Source organism: Physella acuta, unplaced genomic scaffold, assembly GCF_028476545.2.
Source record: "Physella acuta isolate Inbredline_101_S28 unplaced genomic scaffold, ASM2847654v3 ptg001743l, whole genome shotgun sequence".
NCBI classification, from domain to species: domain Eukaryota; kingdom Metazoa; phylum Mollusca; class Gastropoda; family Physidae; genus Physella; species Physella acuta.
This window is the reverse complement of record NW_026733254.1, coordinates 141,126-164,361: the sequence shown is the minus strand read 5'-3', so window position 1 is coordinate 164,361 and position 23,236 is coordinate 141,126. Positions and strand designations below refer to the sequence as shown.

Genomic DNA, 23,236 nt, shown 5'->3' with positions numbered 1-23,236 from the left:
ATATAACCAAGACTGCTATGACCGTCCATATAACCAAGACTGTTATGACCGTCCATATAGCCAAGACTACTATTGTCGTCCATATAACCAAGACTGTTATGACCGTCCATATAACCAAGACTGTTATGACCGTCCATATAGCCAAGACTGTTATGACCGTCCATATAACCAAGACTGTTATGACCGTCCATATAACCAAGACTGTTATGACCGTCCATATAACCAAGACTGTTATGACCGTCCATATAACCAAGACTGTTATGACCGTCCATATAGCCAAGACTGTTATGACCGTCCATATAGCCAAGACTGTTATGACCGTCCATTTACCACGACTACTATGGCCGTCCATATAACATAGTCTGCTATGACCGTCCATATAACCAAGACTGTTATGACCGTCCATATAACCAAGACTACTATGACCGTCCATATAACCAAGATTACCATGACGGTCCATATAACCAAAACTGCTACGACCGTCCATATAACCACGACTGCTATGACTAGCCTATGTTGGAATGCGAGCGCCACCGATCAACTGTCGTATGAGATGGATGGTCTCCCCACACTTACAACGCCCCCCCCCCCACATTCACACAACCCCACACTCCTACCCACACACGAGGTAACACTGAGTTAACGTCCCCATTTTCTCTCAACACAAAATGTATCACCCACAACATTGTATCTTGTGTTGGTTTGTAAGTAGGTATGTAAGTAGGTATGTGAGTAGGTATGTGAGTAGGTATGTGAGTAGGTATGTAAGTAGGTATGTAAGTAGGTATGTAAGTAGGTATGTGAGTAGGTATGTAAGTAGGTATGTGAGTAGGTATGTGAGTAGGTATGTAAGTAGGTTTGTGAGTAGGTATGTAAGTAGGTATGTAAGTAGGTATGTAAGTAGGTATGTGAGTAGGTATGTAAGTAGGTTTGTGAGTAGGTATGTGAGTAGGTATGTGAGTAGGTATGTGAGTAGGTATGTAAGTAGGTTTGTGAGTAGGTATGTAAGTAGGTATGTAAGTAGGTATGTAAGTAGGTATGTGAGTAGGTATGTAAGTAGGTTTGTGAGTAGGTATGTAAGTAGGTATGTAAGTAGGTATGTGAGTAGGTATGTGAGTAGGTATGTGAGTAGGTATGTAAGTAGGTATGTGAGTAGGTATGTAAGTAGGTATGTAAGTAGGTATGTGAGTAGGTATGTGAGTAGGTATGTAAGTAGGTTTGTGAGTAGGTATGTAAGTAGGTATGTAAGTAGGTATGTGAGTAGGTATGTGAGTAGGTATGTAAGTAGGTTTGTGAGTAGGTATGTAAGTAGGTATGTAAGTAGGTATGTGAGTAGGTATGTGAGTAGGTATGTAAGTAGGTTTGTGAGTAGGTATGTAAGTAGGTATGTAAGTAGGTATGTAAGTAGGTTTGTAAGTAGGTATGTAAGTAGGTATGTGAGAAGGTATGTGAGTAGGTTTGTGAGTAGGTATGTAAGTAGGTTTGTAAGTAGGTATGTAAGTAGGTATGTGAGTAGGTATGTGAGTAGGTATGTAAGTAGGTATGTAAGTAGGTTTGTGAGTAGGTATGTGAGTAGGTGTAGACACACTGCTTACATCTGTCTTGTGATTGTCGAAAACACATATCAAGCTGTTTTAATTATACTGTGCTTAATTAGTAGTTTTTTTAAGGCGGTATCACGTGAATGTGCGAAAAGTTTCCTTGACATAAGAAGTTTATTTTGTAACATTCTATTCAATAGATTACAATATATACTACTATGTACACTGTAATTTTATGTACTATTATTTACAGCACGATTTTAAATAGAATATATTGTTTTTAACTACCGCTAATTTAAAATTCATACGATCAAAGTATTTTTTTCAAACTATAATTATTGTTTACAATAGTAAAGTAATATTGTATTTTTTTCAAATAGTAATTACTGATGTAATTTTTATTTTGCTTGACTCAGCCTACATTTACACTTACTAAAATGTATTATATTACATTTACAAAGCTGAACACATGGATAAGATCGGATTATCAGTTTAACCCTCACCCGCGAGGCTACATAATGTATACACAACAATAATCTCATTTGCAGTCATTTCTCGCGATACATGAAAGGGAAAATGAGATGGAGTAATCTAATAATCAACTCGTTCTCAGGCTCTGCACGCTACAGCTCTAAGATTAAAAAACCTTGCACAACAAGAAACATTTCGGGTGCAAGTTCTTGCATTTTCTCTGTCAAACTATTAGTTGGTCAGTTGTGTTACTCAGTTACTGCAGCAATTATAAAAAAAAATTACTAAGAAAATAATCAAATTAAGAACTGGTAAGCCGTGGCTATTAATATTATGATATTAATATTGTAACTACATTTAGGAAAACTTATTACGGATTCGAATAAATTAAAACAAACTGTAGCTTCTTTTTGAAGTCACAATTTACCGTAGGCTTTATTTTTCTTTAAGCTAGCTTACATCTTGCAGTCAAACATTTTCATGGTGTACGATTTTTAATAACTTAATCAATAACGGAAGTAACTTTTCTATTATATTTTTACCGATTATAAAAAAATAATCACATTTTGTTTGCAAAATTATACCTGGTTAGTATGATAAAGAGAAGTTGGTGACTTACTTACATTGTTCATTTAGAACTGGTTTGTTTAAAACTGAAGTTGAACGGTAGTCCATACTTCAGTGTTGACAAATATTGCTTTGTATAATGCAAATACAATAATTTTAACCCTAGTTTTCAAGACTCCATCTTTATTTCAATTAAAAGCATACCTGCTAGCGTACCAACTTGTTGCCAATAGTTTATTTTTTTTTTAAATTGCGTCGACTGGTTTTCTTAAACTGGGTTATGTAATCGTAAACAATGCCGATGAAGTGGATCTTGGTTGTTGAGGCGCAGGATTGTCCACATTACCACCCAGACGACCCTGGCCGTTTTATATGAGAGCCTTAAGTGTGCATTAATCACCCGCCAAAATAGTGAGGTAGGATACACCTTGGCGACCGCCCAGGTGTTAAAGGTGTCTTGGGGCACCATGTGAAGCTACAGGTTACATTCATGCAGGGGCGCATGAATGTAGTCATCGAATTTAGTAGCCCGCCGTGTCCTTAATGTATGGCACCATTTAATGTGAACAGAGCCGCCATAGCGCTCACGGGGAAGCCAGGGGTGCAACAGCTCACCCGACCGCCGCGGATGCCCCTGTTTGACCGTTGAAGTACGCCTGCCACCCTGTGCAGAACGCCCAATCCATGTGAGGGAAATCAGGGCGCCACACCGCACCTTACCGATGGGGCGCCGCCGTCCTAAACTTGCCAGGATTATTCTCATATATATATCCCAAAGTTTCATGGCGATAGGATGAACGGTAGAGCAATGCATGAAAGAAATGCTCACAGACAGACATACTTTCGTGTGTATATATATTTTTAGATAGATTTAGAATTCTTATCATTAAAAAGATATAAATAAGTTATTAATAACCTTTTTGTTTTCAATTTGACAATTCACATGAACCTAATTATTTTGTCAAAGTTAACAATTACGTGCCACTAATTATTTCTAATTACTGATCCAACACAGTCTTCAACATGGATCAGGTGCAACAGACACCAACACTTGTAATTAAATGGTGTGTGTGTGGAGGGTATACATTTGTACGTGTGTGTGGTAGGGGGAGGTTTTGGTTTGTGTGTGCAGTTGACGCCATTAAACACTCCACTGCTACGTCAAGTTGTACATCATCGATCTCTTATAAACGGATGAATTTAATGGCATCCCATTGTTACAACTATAGATTTTAGTGTGGTGCCCGCAACTTTAATTCACCTGACCACGTCCATTATGTCCTGATATTTAGAGAACAATGTCAGGCTACAAACGTTTGGAAAACCAACCGATTGATCGCTCTTCATACAACGTAATTTGTACTCCCAACCCCCTACACCGATAAAATAAGTGAATATCAATTGACGTGTACGGCATTAGTTAATTCATATATCACCAACCCCTCAAGATATATATATATATACGCACATTATATCAATGGGAGTGTATGGGTTTCTAACTGTAATCTAAGACAGTGTTTCTTCCAGACTTTTTTCTCCAGGGGTACACCTGAAATTGCCGGGGGGGGGGGGGGGGCGGACAGTGTTAAAAGTATATATTTTCTATATAAATTCCATTTCGTTCGAAGGGACGGTAGACTTTTTTCGCCCCCCCCCCCCCGAAGATATACCTGGAAGAAACTCTGATCTAAGACGTGGTGTATCTAGTAGTACAGGCCAAGTACACCTTTACGTCCTAAGATTTTGTTGCTCTTTACTTTGTAGTCCTAAATTTTGTTGTCCTAAACTTTATAGTCCTAAACTTTGTTGTCCTAAACTTTGTAGTCCTAAATTTTGTTGTCCTAAACTTTGTAGTCCTAAACTTTGTTGTCCTAAACTTTGTAGTCCTAAACTTTGTAGTCCAAAACTTTGTAGTCCTAAATTTTGTAGTCCTAAACTTTGTAGTCCTAAACTTTGTAGTCCAAAACTTTGTAGTCCAAAACTTTGTAGTCCAAAACTTTGTTGTCCTAAACTTTGTAGTCCTAAATTTTGTAGTCCTAAATTTTGTAGTCCTAAATTTTGTAGTCCTAAATTTTGTAGTCCTAAATTTTGTAGTCCTAAATTTTGTAGTCCTAAATTTTGTAGTCCTAAACTTTGTAGTCCTAAACTTTGTAGTCCAAAACTTTGTAGTCCAAAACTTCACCTACATCTGGAAGAATTTTCGTAAAACATTTTTATTTTCATGGTGATCAATTATTTACTCTCTTTCTTGATTTCTTGACCTGACACAACACACCAAGAGATTCGCTAAATTTAATTTCGTTTTTGTTTTACACTTTTTATCTTCTCTACTTTTGTATTTACTCCAATTTTAAATGCATTCTTATTTTTAATTAGCTCTAATTTTAAATTGCTGTTAAATTAGATTCATTTGCCCCACCCTAACGCTTTTAACGCTTGTGTTTTAGCTCGTTTCTCGTGTTTTTTTATTTACTCCCTCAACATTAGTTTTCTGACCTACTTTATATTTTCTGCCTATAAACTTGCTCGTTCTTTCAACTACAGCTGTACTTGATTATTATTCTAATTTTAACTTACATTTAACATATTGAAATGATTCTTAATGGCGAGTTTGACTCTTCAATGTTTACATCCTTCAACAAGATTTTTTAAAACTGTTTTCAGTAAAACAAAAAATTCTAAGGTTTAGTAACATGTTTTCAATTACGGTACACTAATTGTTGTAAACCTGTATTTTACATGTACCACAAAATGTAATCATGTGTTTGTTATCTCTTTCGTCAGAGATCAAGTTGACTACTCGTAAGGCTAATTTCTTTCTTATGTCAAAAGTAGAACTCACAATAGAGGGTTATATTTCTAAAACCCCAATTCTGTTCTGTTGTATTTGGACTTCTACATATCACGCAAGGTTTATTAAACTTGGCATAAGATGGTTTGCAGTGGTTGATAAATCTGGCACGAGTTAACAGGCTGGATGTGCCAGTTAGTGCTGAGAGTACGAGATAAGACAATGATTGAAATGTTTCTAGATATTTTCTGTGCCTGCAGTTTAGGTCAGACTTTAACACGCCTTAAGTCGGTTGATCCAACTCGTCTAAAGCATGAGCCTGTAATGTGGTCATCTCCTTTTATGTCTGACCAACCATCTGTCTGCATCCAACATTTCAAGCCAGTGGCAGATGCATACATACAACAACTGGTAAACACATACAACAACTGGTAAACACATACAACAACTGGTAAACACATACAACAACTGGTAAACACATACAACAACAGGTATACACATACAACAACTGGCAAACACATACAGATAAGGTGAGAGTTTACGTACAAAAACAGGTGAACACGTACAACAACAGGTGAAAACATACAACAACAGGTAAACACATACAACAACAGGTAAACACATACAGTTGAGAGATTACGTACAACAACAGGTAAGCACATATAGATAGGATTTTACTTACAAATAAAACATGTAAGAAAATAGTTGCACTACTGTTACTTCCGACTAAAAAATATCAACGGTTTTATTTCCACACCCCCTTCCCCCCTCCCCCCCCTCCCCGCCCCACCCTTTTTTTTTATAAAATTGTCGGTAAGAGCTAATTTCATTAGTCTATTTTTAACCGATGTATCAAATCACTGAGTTTACTCCACACGTAACCAAGAAATAAAGTTATTTTTACCTGTGCGACATTAATCGGATTAGAAACCTGTTTGTAAAAAGCTGTAATCGGTTTAGATAGGCGTTAATCTCTAGAATCTTGTAGCCCACGCCACACGCGAGTAACTCGAATCTTTACAGGTAGTAAACAGCCAACAATAAATAAATACCTGCAGCCGAAGTTTGAAATTTTATCTAAAAGATAAAAGTTTTTACATTCTTTGTATTTTTCAGTCGCAGTAAGGCTTGGTTTGAAAGTCCAAAAAAAAATATATTTTGATTTTTATAATTCAAAATTTTATTTTAAGACATTTATTTATATTTTATGAGGCTAATTACTTCTCAAGCATTACAAAAAATTAAAAGAAAGTAAAATATGTGATCAAATTATTAAAAGGAGACATGTGTACAAGCTGTTTACAATTTTTTTTTAAATAACCAATTCTTCTTGTCAGCATATTGTTACCCATGCTCTGTATGTTTTTATAAATGTAGCGTAGATTTGACAGTTGCTCGTTCGAATAGAAATATTTTTATTTAAACAGAGACAGAAGTACACAGTATGGAGAGCTTTTGAACAATGGAATTATTCTATAGACGGCCGACAAGTTTACGTGTCTCTATTGCAGGAACCTCCCGAAGACTAGAGTGAAAAACAGACAAATGTACACCAATAAGTAAATAGGGTGGTTGGACTCTACCAAAAAAAACGTAGTTTTCGGTTATTTTAATTGAAGTGCAGATTTTTTTATTCACGTCTATTTTAACTCTATATTTATTTTAAAACTGTCCAATTCCTTCACACCCCACCCCCCTCCAAATAAATAAATAAATAACGAAATACATAAAGTTCCGCGGCTTTATTTCGTTAGCAGCACTGCCGAGAGAAACATGCACTTTTGTGTCGTCCTTACGCCATCATTATCTCTGTTTATGTCACGTGATCTGCCCCCGCCCAACTTTTCTTACAAGGCTCATTTTAGTCTGGTTTTATATGGAATATTTTGTTGGAATCTATTTTTATAAGTCTCATTTTAGTCTGGTTTTTTATGGAATATTTTGTTGGAATCTATTTTTATAAGTCTTTTGTCTATTTTTATGTAGAATATTTTGTTGGAATCTATTTTTATAAGTCTCATTTTAGTCTGGTTTTTTATGGAATATTTTGTTGGAATCTATTTTTATAAGTCTCATTTTAGTCTGGTTTTCTATGGAATATTTTGTTGGAATCTATTTTTATAAGTCTCATTTTAGTCTGGTTTTATGTGGAACTTTTTGATGGAATCTATTCTAGTATACTGACTTGTGTTGAAAATAATATGTTGGATGTTTTAGATGTATAAACTAAATATTACTTAAAAGAAGGAAAATAAATTTAAAGGCATATTAAAATATACAACGCATAAAAATGACGCCTCGTACCACATGTTTTAACTACCGAAAGTACACAACACTAATGGCGTCATTTTCCAATTTTAGAATATATTAAGAAATGAACTATTTCATTCAAATTTTATTTTAACCTTATAGATCTAATTATCAAGGTGTACGCTATGAAATGTATACAATTTTCTCGGTCAAACTAATACAAATAACTTTAAAAAACAACATAATGACCCATGAACAACCGGGTTTTTAACGGAATCATTTAAGCCTCTAAATCAGTGTGTGCATTTTTATGGTGTTGTGTTGACTAATAATGTATATAAGATCTAAGTACATGTGTGGATGTTGATCCAATATATATGTTGATGTAAATATTATTGTTATTATACTAGAAGATATATAATTTAATAGAGAGGGTCATACAACCGGATATATGGCAGCTGATAAAATGACAAGACTATGTCCCATATCGTGACGTCAATCACATGACGTGGGGGGATGGGGACGGGTCTGAACATTTCTCTGTCCCCCCTCACCTTGTTTAAAAGCCCACGAACCTCAGCTCGTTATCTGGTGTTGTTTCATCCAGGTCACACGGCCGCTCAAACTTGCTGATTGCTAAAAACTTGACTTGTTGACAAGTTTTGCTGTTGGTTGTTGACAAGTTTTGTGGACTTGACGGTTGAGAGCTCCCTGCAAGAGAAATGGATGACAGCCCAAGGACATGAACACGTGTTTTTTTGTGTTGTTTCATTTTAAATATCGATCTCTCACATCCTGACTCATATCAAACTTCACTTCATTTGCAATTAGATTCGATCACAATTTAAAAATCGAAAAATAACAACCTTTTTTTTTTGTTATTTTAAACATGACCTGCCATTTTCTACCAGTAATTTGGGCCCCAGTGCATGCAATTCCTTTGGGCCCCTATGCATAGTAGTTTACTATGCTCTATAGGATTTTGATATTTTTTATGACTGATCCTATTGCTGCCGGTAAAATAAAACAAATTAAAAACACATTTATAACAATAAATAGGTAATTGCATTATAGATTAGGAAATTTTTTAAAAAAACCTGCATTCTTTAATAAAAATCAATTGACTCTCAAGAAATCTTTTTCTCAAAGAAAACAATAGTTGCATTTAATTTTTTTTATTATTCTTATTAAAAAATATATTATTTATTAAAAAATATTAAATAATTTAAATTAAAAAATAATTCGATATTTAAGTTTCTGAAAACAGTCAATAGATCTAACTTTTTTATTGCGTTTGTCCTTAATGTAGTCGACCCAACATGCTACTAAACCAGTTGTGTTTTAAACCCCGACTTGCGAGATCCTGAGTTCGACCCCCGGGCAGACGAGGCTCGACAGCAGGGGACAGCAACCTACCTAGGTGAAGAAAACTCGAATACAATTTCTATATGGCACATATGGCGTATAAACACATAAACATGTCGACATGTAATACTTAATTGTGTTGGTCGAAATCCGGTCCGACATACAATTAAGAACGAAGAAGAAGAAGAAGAATAAGAAGAAGAATATGTCCTTTGTAATCTCTCATATGTAAACCAACTAGCTGTAACCAACTGTGCACCGTCGTCAATTTGTATTTTATCTTGTTATCTGCTCTTTGTATTTAATTGAATTTTAATTAGTTCAGCTTCTGTGACATGATAGAAATCTGCTCTATGGGTAAAATTGTTGACGTAAGTTCAGCTTATGTGATATGTTTTAGTTCAGCTTCTGTGATATGTTCTATATCTACTCTATGGGTAAAATTGTTGACATAAGTTCAGCTTATGTGATATGTTCTAGTTCAGCTTATGTGATATGTTCTATATCTACTCTATGGGTAAAATGGTTGACATTAGTTCAGCTTATGTGATATGTTCTAGTTCAGCTTATGTGATATGTTCTATATCTACTCTATGGGTAAAATGGTTGACATTAGTTTAGCTTATGTGATATGTTCTATATCTACTCTATGGGTAAAATTGTAGACATAAGTTCAGCTTATGTGATATGTTCTAGTTCAGCTTATGTGATATGTTCTATATCTACTCTATGGGTAAAATGGTTGACATTAGTTCAGCTTATGTGATATGTTCTAGTTCAGCTTATGTGATATGTTCTAGTTCAGCTTATGTGATATGTTCTATATCTACTCTATGGGTAAAATGGTTGACGTCAGTTCAGCTTACGTGATATGTTTTAGTTCAGCTTCTGTGATATGTTCTATATCTACTCTATGAGTAAAATGGTTGACATTAGTTTAGCTTATGTGATATGTTCTATATCTACTCTATGAGCAAAATGGTTGACATTAGTTCAGCTTATTTGATACGTTCTATACGTTGGTGGAGGTCACGTCATTATTAGCTAGTTGCTAAAGGTGATTATGGGATAGCAGTTTTAACGAATGTAAAAACAGTTGAAGAAACATCTTCTCCTACGTTATGATATACTTTGATGAATTACCTGCAACCGCGTGACAACCTTGTACCCACGAGACAACATTGTATCCACGTGACAACCTTGTATCCACGTGACAACCTTGTATCCACGTGACAACATTGTATCCACGTGACAACCTTGTACCCACGTGACAACCTTGTACCCACGTGACAGCCTTGTACCCACGTGACAACATTGTATCCACGTGACAACCTTGTATCCACGTGACAACATTGTATCCACGTGACAGCCTTGTACCCACGTGACAACCTTGTACCCACGTGACAACCTTGTACCCACGTGACAACCTTGTACCCACGTGACAACCTTGTACCCACGTGACAACCTTGTATCCACGTGACAACCTTGTATCCACGTGACAACCTTGAATCCACGTGACAACATTGTATCCACGTGACAACCTTGTACCCACGTGACAACCTTGTATCCACGTGACAACCTTGTACCCACGTGACAACCTTGTACCCACGTGACAACCTTGTACCCACGTGACAACATTGTATCCACGTGACAACCTTGTATCCACGTGACAACCTTGTATCCACGTGACAACATTGTATCCACGTGACAACCTTGTACCCACGTGACAACCTTGTATCCACGTGACAACATTGTATCCACGTGACAACCTTGTATCCACGTGACAACCTTGTATCCACGTGACAACATTGTATCCACGTGACAACCTTGTATCCACGTGACAACATTGTATCCACGTGACAACATTGTATCCACGTGACAACATTGTACAAACGTGACAACCTTTTATCCACGTGAGATGAGTCCATCAGTTTGTGAGCCAGTATCTAGGAGTCTGTCAGTGTGTAAAGGTCATTGACTTTGTCTCCATCGCTCCTCCTTAACTGGAAACACATCAAACTAATAGACTCTCCTCCCCTCCTTCAGTTCTCTGGGGGAGGCAAGGGCACATTACTCGGACAGAAAGTTCGATAAATCTTATTTTCAAAAAACAGAGAGTTATCTCACTTGAGGATAGGGAACAAGGAGAAACGACAATCCCATAAAACTAGCGGTTTAAAACTTCATCAACTTTCAAGAAAAGACAATCCTAGTTTTAAAAGATTACATTCCCATTGATAAAAAAGTTGAAATATTGTCCGCACTGTCACATAAATAATTAGCTCTGCCTATTGTGATTCTGTTTCAGCAAAGATATGCAGCAAATTAAAATAAAATAGCGTGGTGCTGCATGATGATGGCCATTTTCTTAGGGATCACTTGCATAAATTATCCCACCCATAGAGTTGACTTTCAAAAACTATCCCACCCATAGAGTTGACTTTCACAAACTATCCCACCCATAGAGTTGACTTTCACAAACTATCCCACCCATAGAGTTGACTTTCACAAACTATCCCACCCATAGAGTTGACTTCCACAAACTATCCCACCCATAGAGTTGACTTCCACAAACTATCCCACCTATAGAGTTGACTTCACAAACTATCCCACCTATAGAGTTGACTTTCACAAACTATCCCACCGCTAGAGTGGACTTTGAAAAACTAACACACCGCTAGAGTTGACTTTCAAAAACTAACACACCGCTAGAGTTGACTTTCACAAACTATCCCACCGCTAGAGTTGACTTTCAAAAACTAACACACCGCTAGAGTTGACTTTTGTAAATATTGTATCTATACTGCTAACATGGTGAATGTCAAGGATAATCTCTACTGCTGGTCTATAGTAATCCAGAGATTAACTCTGTTTTTTTCTCCTGCTAGTATACAATTAAACAGGTGGTATATTTATAAGACATCGATCTGATTCAATCAGACCTTCGTTCAACAACATCGATCCAGTTTATTTTGGTCTTTAATTTACTGAATGACCAATTTTAGTTTCTCATCTAGTGTAGTAATTCTATACTGATCTCATTTTGTTCCTAAAAGTTTTCAAACGAAACCAAAACACGTTCAGACGTAAAAGAACAAGAGCTGCTCCATCCCAACCTGTCTAAAAGAACGAGAGTTGCTATAGCCCAACCTGTCTTATCTCATACTTGATGTTTGTCTTGTGGTCGATGGTTTTAAAGACCAGATTTTTAAAAATGTTTCATCCTTTTTTTTAACAACGAAATATGTTGACAACTTTAGGTGCCCTATAACACTGATCGTCAATAATAGAAAAAATGTTTTAAAATATCAGACAAATGTAAATCAGTAAGAGTAAACAATCAGACAAATGTAAATCAGTAAGAGTAAACAATCAGACAAATGTAAATCAGTAAGAGTAAACAATCAGACAAATGTAAATCAGTAAGAGTAAACCAAGGATGGAAGGGTGAAGAGCTAATATTGGGTCCAGAGGACAAACTAGCATTAGTTCCCTAACGAAAAACTGACCTTAATTCAGAATATCTCTACAAATTTTGCACATTTGCTGCTATAATGCATTTCTTCCATAAAAAATGTTTTGCATTTAAATTTTAGGCAGACTTTATACAACAAATGGCCGCGTTAATTATGCCATTATGCCAAACAATTTTTTCCTGTGAAGGTAATCTAAAAGCATCAATTTCTCACAACTTTTTACTAGTTTGACACCACCAACTTGGACATTTAAAAAAGTTTATCAGCCGGTGTAAAATTTCAAGCCAAAAAGATTCGAAACTTTTTATAATGTTGGCTTTTCGTTTCGTCTTTAATACTTCATTAATGACTTCATTCATTCGGATCATTAGTGATCGAAGTGTATTTTGGTCAAGTATACTTTTTGAAGATTTGTTTTTCTCGATTTATTTGTTTGGAGATTATGTTGTAGCTCAAATTACTCAGCATGAAAGGTTAGAAAATATTGGGTCTGAATGAAGATTTGTGTATGAATAATTGGTCTTGATGTTCGTTATTACTGCGATTTGTGTCTCATCCTAAAGGCTTAGGTTTAGAGCTAGAGTGTACCTTCAATGTTGTATCGTGCAGCTAATGTGATTTAGCTTTTGTTGTTTGACATGAGTCTCTTATATAACATCTGGCATGTGAACAATAGTGCACTAGTCTGTCTAGTAAATGGTGACACTCTATGTGTATGTGTGCTTGGTGCACCAGTCGTGACCCTTTTTGTGTATTTGTTCTTTTTGCACTAGTCCCTCAAGTAAATCGTGACACTATTTGTGCTTTAACTGAGGCCTACTAGAGTACGCTCCGGATATAGAATTACCGCCCCTGTCACCCTAGTAACCAGATTAACAGCTAGGAACGATCAGCTTACCCGGGTAAACAGTTTCATAAATTCTTTCGCCGCTCAAGATTAGCAATTGAGTAAATTCATGCTCTTTTTTTCTATTTATCATTTTGCGCCGGTGCAATATTCAAATATTTATTATTTATTGGCGAAAACATTTCAAGAGAGGTCTGTCGCGTGTTCTCATTAACTCGGCGAAATAGTTGACCAATTTTAAAATAATTTCACCACAAAACGTCTGTCTTTATTTAAAGTAGCAATATTGGACATCAACTCAGATACTTTATGTTCGATCGCTTGTTCAATAAAATCGTTTGTTTTCATCCCACTATTATCAAATTATCAGCTGCGGGCTGATGTTTATCAATACATAGATCATCCAAAGATATTTTTTTCATTTAACAGTTTATTCCTCTATTTCAGAAATAAAAGAACATCCTCTAGCAGCATCATGGGTGACGTTAATCATCGTTTGGTTGTTTACTTTAATGTCAACACGACAGGCAACAGTGACCCTGCAGGCAGTAGATATCCTGCAGGGTCACAGGATCCTGCAGGGTCACGTACACCTGCCAACAGGAGTGTCTACGTACATACGAACCTGTCGACATTCACAGGAAACATGTTCGAGGTGGGCTGTCAATGTTTAGGTTGTCAATGTTTAGGTTGTCAATGTTTAGGTTGCCAATGTTTAGGTTGCCAATGTTTAGGTTGTCAATGTTTAGGTTGTCAATGTTTAGGTTGTCAATGTTTAGGTTGTCAATGTTTAGGTTGTCAATGTTTAGGTTGTCAATGTTTAGGTTGTCAATGTTTAGGTTGTCAATGTTTAAGTTGTTAATGTTTAGGTTGTCAATGATTAGGTTGTCAATGTTTAAGGTTAGTTGTCAATGTTTAGGTTGTCAATGTTTAGGTTGTCAATGTTTAGGTTGTCAATGCTTGAGGTAGGTTGTCAATGTTTGAGGTAGGCTGTCCCTACTTACCTATTACCTTAAGTCCCAATACGATCGCCCCACAGACCATGATTTACAATCAATACACCTCAGATTTGTTTAAATACCCGCTTCATTAACCATACCCGGTTCCTTAAATTATTTACACCTACACCAATACACGATGAAGAGTTGTATTGATCATTTAACGCCACCAAACAAACATACCTAGCCCGGGCTTCAGACGCTTATAACTTAACATTCAAAGTGATTCTATCTGACGCTTATAACTGTAGTATCGAATGACTTAACAAAATACTTGATTCTATCTGACGCTTATAACTGTAGTATCGAATGACTTAACCTACAACGTGATTCTATCTGACGCTTATAACTGTAGTATTGAATGACTTAACATCCAACGTGATTCTATCAGAGGTTTATAACTGTAGTCTCAAATGACTTAACATACAACGTGATTCTATCTGACGCTTATAACTGTAGTATCGAATGACTTAACATTCAACGTGATAGCATCAGACGCTTATAACTGTAGTATCCACGTGATTCTATCTGACGCTTATAACTGTAATATCGAAAGATTAAACATTCAGTGATAGTATCAGACGCTTATAACTGTAGTATCCACGTGATTCTATCTGACGCTTATAAATGTAATATCGAAAGATTAAACATTCAAAGTGATTCTATCAGACGCTTATAACTGTAGTATCCACGTGATTCTATCTGACGCTTATAAATGTAATATCGAAAGATTAAACATTCAAAGTGATTCTATCAGACGCTTATAACTGTAGTATCGAATTACTCAACATGTCACGTGATTCTGTCAACCTTCTTGCTGGTGTCCGATGGGCCACGTGACCTCATCAATTCCTCAACGCGTTGATTATTAAAGCACATTTGACGCCTTTGTTCCAGTTTCAAGACTGCACTTCAACTGATTTGAAATTTGATAGCAAAAATAAACAGTTTAAATGTCAGGAAAATATGAAGCAATAACTCAGTCAAGTAGCCGCGCCATTGTTTCCTCTGTTGGGTCAGGAATGTGACAATAAGATGCTCTCATATGTTGGGTCTGGAATGTGACAATAAGATGCTCTCATATGTTGGGTCTGGAATGTGACAATAAGATGCTCTCATATGTTGGGTCTGGAATGTGACAATAAGATGCTCTCCTTACAGGACCTCCAAGACTTCATGTTCTACCAACACCAGGATCCCTTCATCATATTCCTCATTGTGCTCTACGCTCTCGCCTTCACCATCGGCTTTCTCGGTAAGTTGATGGTGTCACACTCTTCTCGTACTGTCTGGTTAGTTAGGTCATGGCTAGTTTAGTTAGGTCATGTCTAGTTTAGTTAGGTCATGTCTAGTTTAGTTAATTCATGTCTAGTTTAGTTAGGTCATGTCTAGTTTAGTTAGGTCAGGTCTACTTTAGTTAGGTCATGTCTAGTTTAGTTAGGTCATGTCTACTTTAGTTAGGTCATGCCTAGTTGACTCAGCTGTTGTCTAGTTTAGTCTAGTTTTTCTGTTTTGTTTTGTGGGTTGCTTTTTTTTTCATTTCATTATTTACAGAGATCACGCAATCAAAACATTCATTCTACATTGTATTTTCATTTGATTAGCTTCAGAATTTCTGGTTTCCTGTAAAATATTTTTTTAATTCTAATCTCTTACTGGTGTTATGGATTTAATAAAACCGATTCCTGGTACAGTATTGGGGATAAAACCAGGGGTACTTTAAGGATGTTATTTTCGATATTTATAGGAGCATATTCCGGGCTAAATAAACCATTCTAAATTAGGTTACCATTATTAAGTTGCCATATTTTGTTGACAAAACTAGATTACAGCGTGCTAAGTTTATTTGAAACAAAAGCCGAACACCCTTGATCGCCTTATTCCATCCCCACCCCAACCCCTCCATGTCCCCAAAATATCTCTGGTCCGGTTGTTTTACTGAGAAAATAATCAACAGAAGCAGAATAACAGCGGGCTGAAACCTTCCAAATTTCTGTTGTCGTTTTGTCTGTCATACCTACACTAAGTAGGGCAAGGTTGTTGCAGAATCGGTAAATGGAAAACACCAAGAATTGTAGGCAGACACCAATGGTATGGGCAGACACCAATGGCAGTAGGCAGACACCAATGGTATGGGCAGACACAAATGGTAGTAGGCAGACACCAATGGTATGGGCAGACACAAATGGTAGTAGGCAGACACCAATGGTATGGGCAGACACAAATGGTAGTAGGCAGACACCAATGGTAGTAAGCAGACACCAATGGTAGTAGGCAGACACCAATGGTAGTAAGCAGACACCAATGGTAGTAGGCAGACACCAATGGTAGTAAGCAGACACCAATGGTAGTAGGCAGACACCAACGGTAGTAGGTAGACACCAATGGTAGTAGGTAGACACCAATGGTAGTAGGTAGACACCAATGGTAGTAGGCAGACACCAATAGTAGTAGACACCAATTGTAGTAGAAAGACACTAACGTTACTAGACTACAAAACTTACATCTGATAGAGCCAAGTTTGAGCGTAGCGACGTCATTAACGGCTCCGTCATATACTATTGGTAGAGTGGGATTGCGTGGTCGTTTGCTAGTGTAAACGACTGTTAAATAGAGCACTCGAGTTAGGACCCCAGACTAGAGTCATTAAGCGTCTCTGAGTCCTCCCAGCTTTGATAGGTACCCGTCAAATCTTAGCCCAAGGTCACTGAAACAGTGAAAAGGAAAAAAGTTTCTATTGATCTAAAAAAAATACAACGTCACATAGCCCCAACATCTAAAATCCAAGAAATATAGCGCAGGCTGTTATTACATTTAAATCACTCAGCTTTAGAAAAACCAGGTCACGCGTCTAAAAATACATGTTAGGTACGGAATGGTTGACCTATATAAAATGTTTCGTCACACTGGTGTGTCGGACTAGATCGCAGTAACGCGCGGGAAGGGTGCAGTGTTTATGTCAAGTTTGATGAAATTCATCTTATTAGCTGAATTTTATCTAACTAGTTTATCTAATACTAATGCTAAAACTTTGTCTACTTAAATAAATCATACTCAGGTTGTTATGTTTACACACAAACACACACACACACACACACACATACAGACAGACTGACAGAGACGCAGATCAAGTTGCAAAAACTGTTATTTTTGACTTAGCAGGTGAAAAACGGCGAGCTTTGTCAAAACTTCACATTCAATTCCAATTTTGTATTTGACGATAACACAACTTTCTTCTCCGCATATGAGGAAGAGACACCATATGCTGTATAACAGCCATCATCGAGCCCACGTCATCGACCCCCCCCCCTCCCCCCGTAGCTTTTAGCTAGCATGATCTAGAAAGTGCTATGACACGATGTAATCATTGTACCATTTTTTTAAAACTTTGTTGATAAAGTCAGTTAATTTATTGCTGATGCTGTTTCTAAACAAATGTATCGAATTATATTCATCTTAATGAGATACCGTCGTATTATTGCGTATTGTTTTTAGCTACTGTTTTATAATTTATATTTTTCCCCGCAGCGCTTAACTTTCTTGATTGTGTTTTGTAAAAAAAAAACAGTTCCTAGGCTTGCAACAACTTTTATCCATAGATATGTAATTACCTTTTATTTGGATAGAGAAACAGTTTTTACATCCAGATTTTTGTTGTTGTTGAAAGGCAGATAAATAAACCAGTAGATCACTGCTCACCTCTCTGTTACATGCTTGACGTTAGATATAGGCTTCGTCTAATCTTTTGATATGTTGCGGTAATTAAAGATTCATCTGCCCTCAAGATAGGGCAGACCATCAGAACACTGATTGACGTCATCCTCATTATTGATTTTGATTTCATTTGTCCAATCGTCATTAGGGTAATCAATCAGGTGTTTTAGAATGGATTCACTACAGACACCTTTTCTATGGCTACTACAGACACCTTTTCTATGGCTACCACAGACACCTTTTCTATGGCTACCACAGACACCTTTTCTATGGCTACCACAGACACCTTTTCTATGTCTACTACAGACACCTTTTCTATGGCTACTACAGACACCTTTTCTATGGCTACCACAGACACCTTTTCTATGGCTACCACAGACACCTTTTCTATGTCTACTACAGACACCTTTTCTATGGCTACTACAGACACCTTTTCTATGGCTACCACAGACACCTTTTCTATGGCTACCACAGACACCTTTTCTATGGCTACCACAGACACCTTTTCTATGTCTACTACAGACACCTTTTCTATGGCTACTACAGACACCTTTTCTATGGCTACCACAGACACCTTTTCTATGGCTACCACAGACACCTTTTCTATGTCTACTACAGACACCTTTTCTATGGCTACTACAGACACCTTTTCTATGGCTACCACAGACACCTTTTCTATGGCTACCACAGACACCTTTTCTATGTCTACTACAGACACCTTTTCTATGGCTACCACAGACACCTTTTCTATGGCTACCACAGACACCTTTTCTATGGCTACCACAGACACCTTTTCTATGGCTACCACAGACACCTTTTCTATGTCTACTACAGACACCTTTTCTATGGCTACTACAGACACCTTTTCTATGGCTACTACAGACACCTTTTCTATGGCTACCACAGACACCTTTTCTATGGCTACCACAGACACCTTTTCTATGGCTACCACAGACACCTTTTCTATGGCTACTACAGACACCTTTTCTATGGCTACTACAGACACCTTTTCTATGGCTACCACAGACACCTTTTCTATGGCTACTACAGACACCTTTTCTATGGCTACCACAGACACCTTTTCTATGGCTACTACAGACACCTTTTCTATGGCTACTACAGACACCTTTTCTATGGCTAAAACAGACACCTTTTCTATGGCTACTACAGACACCTTTACTACATTTATTGTATGGCTACTACACACACTTTTACTACATTTATTGTATGGCTACTACAGACACATTTATTTCTACATTTATTGCCGTGTTGACAATTTAAAATACTTCCTCATACAAAGTGTCAACGCCATCTTTCTGAAATAATCAGTAAATTGCGAACTTTCGGACAAACTCCATAAAAAACAATCAGCATGAAATTATCCGTCGTGATGTTACAGCTTTCCTGCTGACATAAGTCATGAAACTAAAACGACGACGTACAATTAAAGTTTATCTACTACTTGATGCCTGCTTACACCGAGGGCTTACTTCCCCTGTTGTCTTCATCCTCGGCTCATCTTCACGCTTTAACGGCCACACACTGATGGCCACAAAATGATGGCCATACATTGATGGCCAAATATTTATAGCCACGTAATGATGGCCATACATTGATGGCCACTCACTGATAGCCACACACTGATGGCCACACACTGATGGCCACACACTGATGGCCACACATTGATGGCCACACACTGATGGCCACACATTGATGGCCACACATTGATGGCCACACATTGATGGCCACAGATATTTACTTTTGGCTATAAGTTTCTGTTTAACGGTCAAAAGATGAAGCTAATGTGGCCGAGTGAGAGATGTGTTTATCCAGATCCACAAATTTTCTCAAACGATTTCAAACGTCACACAATAAAGCTTTGTATTACCGACGATAGTACTATACAAAACTGTTTTTATAAATGAACAAAAATACACCCACTTTAAAGTTTTTAGTAGACCACCACAAATAGATTTATTGTAATATTAAACTTTTATACCTACCGATAGCACCCTCCCTCTTTATTGCTCATACAAAATTGATTGCAACGAAAAGTACAAGCGTTTTAGATTAGCTTACAGTTGTTGTTTCTTTTTTTAAATAAGATTCTTTGTTCAATATGTATTGACTCTATGTCATTTCATACAGTAGCATTTAATATTCTAAACTTCTTATCCAAGTCAGGCGACACCTCAATATTAGCTATTTTAACAGCCTACACAATCCCTTACATCCCTTACTTTACCAACCCACACCATCCACTACTTTATTAGCCGACACCACCCACTACTTTACCAACCCACACCATCCACTACTTTACTAGCCAACACTATCCACTACTTTACTAGCCGAAAACATCACTTACTTTACTAGCCGACACCAACCACTACTTTACTAGCCCACACCATCCACTACTTTACTAGCCGACACCATCACTTACTTTACTAGCCCACACCATCACTTACTTTACTAGCCCACACCATCCACTACTTTACTAGCCCACACCATCCACTAATTTACTTGCCCACACCATCCACTACTTTACTAGCCCACGCCATCCGCTGCTTTACTAGCCCACACCATCACTTACTTTACTAGCCCACACCATCCACTAATTTACTTGCCCACACCATCCACTACTTTACTAGCCAATACCATCCACTACTTTACTAGCCCACACCATCACTTACTTTACTAGCCCACACCATCACTTACTTTACTAGCCCACACCATCCACTAATTTACTTGCCCACACCATCCACTACTTTACTAGCCAATACCATCCACTACTTTACTAGCCCACGCCATCCACTGCTTTACTAGCCCACACCATCCACTACTTTACTAGCCCACACCACCCACTACTTTACTAGCCCACACCATCCACTACTTTACTAGCCAATACCATCCACTACTTTACTAGCCCACACCATCCACTACTTTACTAGCCCACGCCATCCACTGCTTTACTAGCCCACACCATCCACTACTTTACTAGCCCACACCATCACTTACTTTACTAGCCCACACCATCCACTACTTTACTAGCCAATACCATCCACTACTTTACTAGCCCACACCATCCACTACTTTACTAGCCCACGCCATCCACTGCTTTACTAGCCCACACCATCCACTACTTTACTAGCCAATACCATCCACTACTTTACTAGCCCACACCATCCACTACTTTACTAGCCCACACCACCCACTACTTTACTAGCCCACACCATCACTTACTTTACTAGCCCACACCATCTACTACTTTACTAGCCAATACCATCCACTACTTTACTAGCCCACGCCATCCACTGCTTTACTAGCCCACACCATCCACTACTTTACTAGCCCAAACCATCACTTACTTTACTAGCCCACACCACCCACTACTTTACTAGCCAATACCATCCACTACTTTACTAGCCCACACCATCCACTACTTTACTAGCCCACACCATCCACTACTTTACTAGCCCACACCATCAACCACTTACTAGCCCACACCAACCACTACTTTAAAAGCCCACACCATCCACTAATTTACTAGCCCACACCATTCACTACTTTACTAGCCCACACCATTCACTACTTTACTAGCCCACACCATCCACTACTTTACTAGCCCACACCATCCACTACTTTACTAGCCCACACCATCCACTAATTTACTAGCCAATACCATCCACTACTTTACTAGCCCACACCATCCACTACTTTACTAGCCCACACCATCACTTACTTTACTAGCCCACACCATCTTCTACTTTACTAGCCAATACCATCCACTACTTTACTAGCCCACACCATCCACTACTTTACTAGCCCACACCATCCACTACTTTACTAGCCCACACCATCCACTACTTTACTAGCCCACACCATCACTTACTTTACTAGCCCACACCATCTTCTACTTTACTAGCCAATACCATCCACTACTTTACTAGCCCACACCATCCACTACTTTACTAACCCACACCATCAACTACTTTACTAGCCCACACCAACCACTACTTTAAAAGCCCACACCATCCACTACTTTACTAGCCCACACCATCCACTACTTTACTAACCCACACCATCAACTACTTTACTAGCCCACACCAACCACTACTTTAAAAGCCCACACCATCCACTACTTTACTAGCCCACACCATCCACTACTTTACTAGCCCACACCATCCACTTCTTTACTAGCCCACACCATCCACTACTTTACTAGCCCACACCATCCACTTCTTTACTAGCCCACACCATCCACTACTTTACTAGCCCACACCATCCACTTCTTTACTAGCCCACACCATCCACTACTTTACTAACCCACACCATCCACTACTTTACTAGCCCACACCATCCACTACTTTACTAGCCCACACCATCCACTACTTTACTAGCCCACACCATCCACTACTTTACTAGCCAATACCATCCACTACTTTACTAGCCCACACCATCCACTACTTTACTAGCCCACACCATCCACTACTTTACTAGCCCACACCATCCACTACTTTACTAGCCCACACCATCACTTACTTTACTAGCCCACACCATCTTCTACTTTACTAGCCAATACCATCCACTACTTTACTAGCCCACACCATCCACTACTTTACTAACCCACACCATCAACTACTTTACTAGCCCACACCAACCACTACTTTAAAAGCCCACACCATCCACTACTTTACTAGCCCACACCATCCACTACTTTACTAACCCACACCATCAACTACTTTACTAGCCCACACCAACCACTACTTTAAAAGCCCACACCATCCACTACTTTACTAGCCCACACCATCCACTTCTTTACTAGCCCACACCATCCACTACTTTACTAGCCCACACCATCCACTTCTTTACTAGCCCACACCATCCACTACTTTACTAGCCCACACCATCCACTTCTTTACTAGCCCACACCATCCACTACTTTACTAACCCACACCATCCACTACTTTACTAGCCCACACCATCCACTACTTTACTAGCCCACACCATCCACTACTTTACTAGCCCTCAATTTTTTCCTTCTTTGAAAGCCAATGACTTCCTACAGCACAGTTGAATAAATAAAACAAATACATTTTCGTAATCCAGAAATATTGAGAGTAAACTTTATTCTACCTTAGCTTTTGTCAGCCTAATTGAAACATTAAAGCTATTTTTAGCGATTTTTTTCTTTTTTACTGTATAGTACATTCTCTATT

General features: G+C 38.0%; 1 protein-coding gene across 1 annotated transcript in view; it reads left to right on the top strand.

The window, feature by feature from the left end:
* LOC131930237 (QRFP-like peptide receptor) overlaps positions 1-23,236 on the top strand; it is a 97,663-nt gene that overhangs the window by 3,941 nt on the left and 70,486 nt on the right. The window contains exons 2-3 of the mRNA XM_059286649.1: positions 13,756-13,963; positions 15,468-15,561. Coding sequence (XP_059142632.1) covers positions 13,784-13,963; positions 15,468-15,561 — 274 coding nt within the window. The 5' untranslated portion in view covers positions 13,756-13,783. The remainder of the gene's footprint in view (positions 1-13,755; positions 13,964-15,467; positions 15,562-23,236) is intronic.